The sequence below is a fragment of the Euphorbia lathyris genome, chromosome 3, assembly GCF_963576675.1.
Source record: "Euphorbia lathyris chromosome 3, ddEupLath1.1, whole genome shotgun sequence".
NCBI lineage: Eukaryota > Viridiplantae > Streptophyta > Magnoliopsida > Malpighiales > Euphorbiaceae > Euphorbia > Euphorbia lathyris.
The window spans coordinates 83,792,185-83,795,675 of record NC_088912.1 but is presented as its reverse complement, the minus strand read 5'-3'; the positions used below and the strand labels follow the sequence as shown (position 1 = coordinate 83,795,675).

General features: G+C 32.0%; 1 protein-coding gene across 1 annotated transcript; it reads right to left on the bottom strand.

The window, feature by feature from the left end:
- Positions 1-1,620: 1,620 nt before the first annotated feature.
- On the bottom strand, positions 1,621-2,615 carry LOC136221797 (uncharacterized). Its single transcript, XM_066009222.1, has 2 exons — positions 2,457-2,615; positions 1,621-2,066 (listed from the first exon to the last, which is right to left on the bottom strand). Exons 1-2 carry the CDS (start codon positions 2,491-2,493, stop codon positions 1,819-1,821), a joined length of 285 nt encoding a protein of 94 aa, XP_065865294.1. The 5' UTR covers positions 2,494-2,615; the 3' UTR covers positions 1,621-1,818.
- Between the last annotated feature and the right edge of the window lie 876 nt (positions 2,616-3,491).

Below are 3,491 nucleotides of genomic sequence, written 5' to 3'. Positions count from 1 at the left end.
GAGGTGAACTGTTTCCTAACAGTAGAAAGTTATATAACAAATAAAGGTTAAAACGGTTCTTAAAGTTACGACGAACCAATAATTCCAGTAATTCCAATCAAATTTTAGATATTAACTCAATTCTTAATGATCATATTTGAGAAATTAACTTACTCACAATCAGTCCCTCAATGTTCTGGCACTTGATTGTGAGAAACAAAACATTAAATCTATGCATCATAATAAAGTGGACATATATTTTTGATACTAGAAATCAATTATTGTCCACTAAACCCAAAACTTTTGAAGAAAATCCTCGAAATGAGGTGACAAGTTTTGTTTATAATAGAATACATTATAAAAGCACTACTGGACTTTGCTCTTACTTTCTTTATGGTCAATGAACTTTAAAACTGGACATTAAATCTAACTTTACACTTTATAAACATAACAACTTTTATTGTTGATCAAGATGAACACTCTAATAACAGACAACTCTCCATTGTAGAGTTGATAGAAATAGTATTCGAAGCAACCTTAGTTCTTGAACTTTATAATTTTGATATCATTTGAGTGTAGTTTGGTTAGGACATAGAAAGTGAAAAAAAGCTCCGAAAATGGTGATTTAGAAAATATAAAAAAACGATTACATGAGAAATGAGATTCTAGCATTTAGGTCATGTCTCCACAACCGAAACATCTCAATTTAAAAACCAAGCTGCATCCATAATTGGCTTTCATATAGTAAATCATAAGTATCTCTGTATTGGTCAAAGGGACCAATAAAAGCTTCCTGTAGTATTTAATGGCAAGGCAGCTTCTCAGACTAATTAATGATACCAAGGCATCAATGCATTTACACAAAGTAATAAACATACTACATTTATTGGGAATTAGCAAATGATTGTGCTAATAAATTAACTAGTCAGTCATCCACTTGTCTAATTCTATTGCATCCCATAAACTAACCTTTTCTTCCTTGTTCCATTGATGGTTAGGTTGGGAGGGTTCATAAACAAACTTATTCAACCTTAAAAATCATTCACCTACATCAAATCAAGGTTGATTATTTCAACTTCAATCAACCTCAACTCAACTCCATCCAAGCTGACTCTAAGATTAGAGAGAACTTCTTTCAAGGTCACTCAAACCATGACTATAGAAAGTTCATTCTATCTTTGACAATAGGAATGTAATGTAATGTGATAGAATGACAATAGGAATGTAATGTGAACTTTGTTCATAATATAGAACTGCATTAGGGAAGCAAAAATATGGTGTAGGGACTAGATAAAATCAATCATCTTAAACAACTAAAGTTTTCACTTGGCAGAACCCTACCTAACTAATAATAACGCAGACAATGGTTGTTGGATCTAATAATGATATTTGAGCTCATTCAGTACAAGCAGCAAAATCTGATATGGACGTGACAATCTCAAACAACCAACCATTTGTCTTAACTAGATGTTTTTAAACACAAGAAGTAAAGTCACAGTTTGAATTCAAGGTCAGCAAGGCAAGCTAAGCAGAGAAATTGATTTTTCAAATACCAAACTACTTCTTGAATATAAAACACATTAATAGTCAAATGATAAGGATAGCAAGAATATAACATAAAATTTATTGTGTGCTTAGAGCTAACTTGGAAATTTACGATGTATTTCATTTCAGGGCAAGCAGTTATACAGTCTCCAACATATCAGAGTATCTCATAAATAAGCTGTAGCAGAGATACATATCAAGAAAATTGAAAATCATGAAGAATAATTTCCAATATTCAATTCAATTCAAACCCCCCAATAAATGAAGATTTCACGAACTTACTTCATTTCCCTGCTAAGAAGATGGCTTTTTGTGGCTATCATCCTTCTTAGGATGAATTGCTTCAATCAGAGCCTCAAACTCTTCCTTCACTCGTTCAAAAACACCTGGTCCTTTGACTTCATCTACTGGTGTAGTCTCATCAATGTCATCACTTGTTCCATGTGTTTCCTTATTGTGTTTTGGAATATGAATTATTGCCCCAATCTCTTCTTTCGCCCTTTCAAATATGTTGGGGGATTTGACATGTTTTTCTGTTTCATCTTCAAAAGCACAAAAGAGAACACTGAGTTCTTCTCTTACTAAAATGGTTATCTACACACATTTCATCTTCGTAGAGTTCATTCAATCATTCTATAAGACATTAAACTTTCATTGAAGGAAATATTTATCCTAATTCGATTTCATTTCTCGTCTACTACCGCATTTCGACCTAGCCAATCCTCAATGGTCGAGGAAGAAGAAATCAAAATTAGAGAAATATTCAAAAATCAGGATTACGTAAAGCCTATAATCGAATGATCGCAGAGTTCTCGAGATGATCAAAACTTAAGAAAAGTAACTAGATAGATTATTTGCAGTATAACCTAGCACTGTACTAGCATATGAACCATATATCGATAAACAGTTAATTACGTCGAATGTTGACATACCTGACGGAGATCTTGGTTCTGATTTTGTTTCCGCCATTGAAATTTCTCTGCCAAGCTTTTCGGGTTGCGTGAATCTTCTGATATCGGTTCTTGATTAGCGCATAGCTAATATCGATTGAGCAGAACGGAGTTGGGTTATGAAGGCCCGTAGGATGACGTGGACGGCTTAGCTGCCAGTTGCACATGCATGGTTAGGAAATTACTTTGAACACACATCCAGTTGAATATCATGTGCATCTCACGTGCTTATTGTGAAATGGGCTATTATTATTGGGCCCTAAGCCCCTACTATGAATTATAGCAAACGTTAGGGATGTTTAATACCCAAATGGCAAAATTACATTAAACATTACATATATGAATAAAACTTTACAATTAATTTGAACTATATCTGTTATTTATTATTTTTTTCATTGGTAACATTTCTGATTTAGTAGGAGCAGAAATGATAGATCTTATTCGTAGATTATTAAATTTACGTGGTTGTAAAAAAAAGATTTAGATTAAAAAAATTCAGAATAACTCAAATGATGAAAATTGGATTACATATGCTTCTCAGCGGATTTGAAGTTTCGAGAAATATATGTTTTATCTGTTTTTGTGCTTGTTGTACCTTGGATAATTTGTTTTGCTTTTTATAGTTTTTTTCTTACCTACGTTTGGATCGTGTGTTAGGTGTATTCTTTACCTATCTAAGGTTTTATTTCTTATTTTTCATGTTGTATTTACACTTTTCTTATCTATAATATGACGCATGTTTTTTTATATATATAAAAAAACTATTTTTCTTTTTCTTAAGGAAAAAAAATATTTTCTTTTCCATCCTTTCCCGTGTAATAATAAGAATTTAAGACCTATATTTAAAAAACAACCAAGAATTTAACACAGAAATTACATATTTTTTTATAAGAATTTATTACATCTTGACATTCTTACTATAGCGGGGCATTTGGCATTTGAGGGGGATAGGGATAGGGATAAATATAAATGATTGGGATAGAGATAAAAATAAGATGTTGGAATCAATTATCTCAT

What these genes read in the sequence shown, in the direction of transcription:
- LOC136221797 (XM_066009222.1), bottom strand. Translation starts at nt 2,493, where the DNA reads ATGGCGGAAACAAAATCAGAACCAAGATCTCCGTCAG. An exon ending in AGAACCAAGATCTCCGTCAG is followed by an intron (nt 2,067 to 2,456) that starts GTATGTCAACAT and finishes GTGCTTTTGAAG; the next exon opens with ATGAAACAGAAAAACATGTC.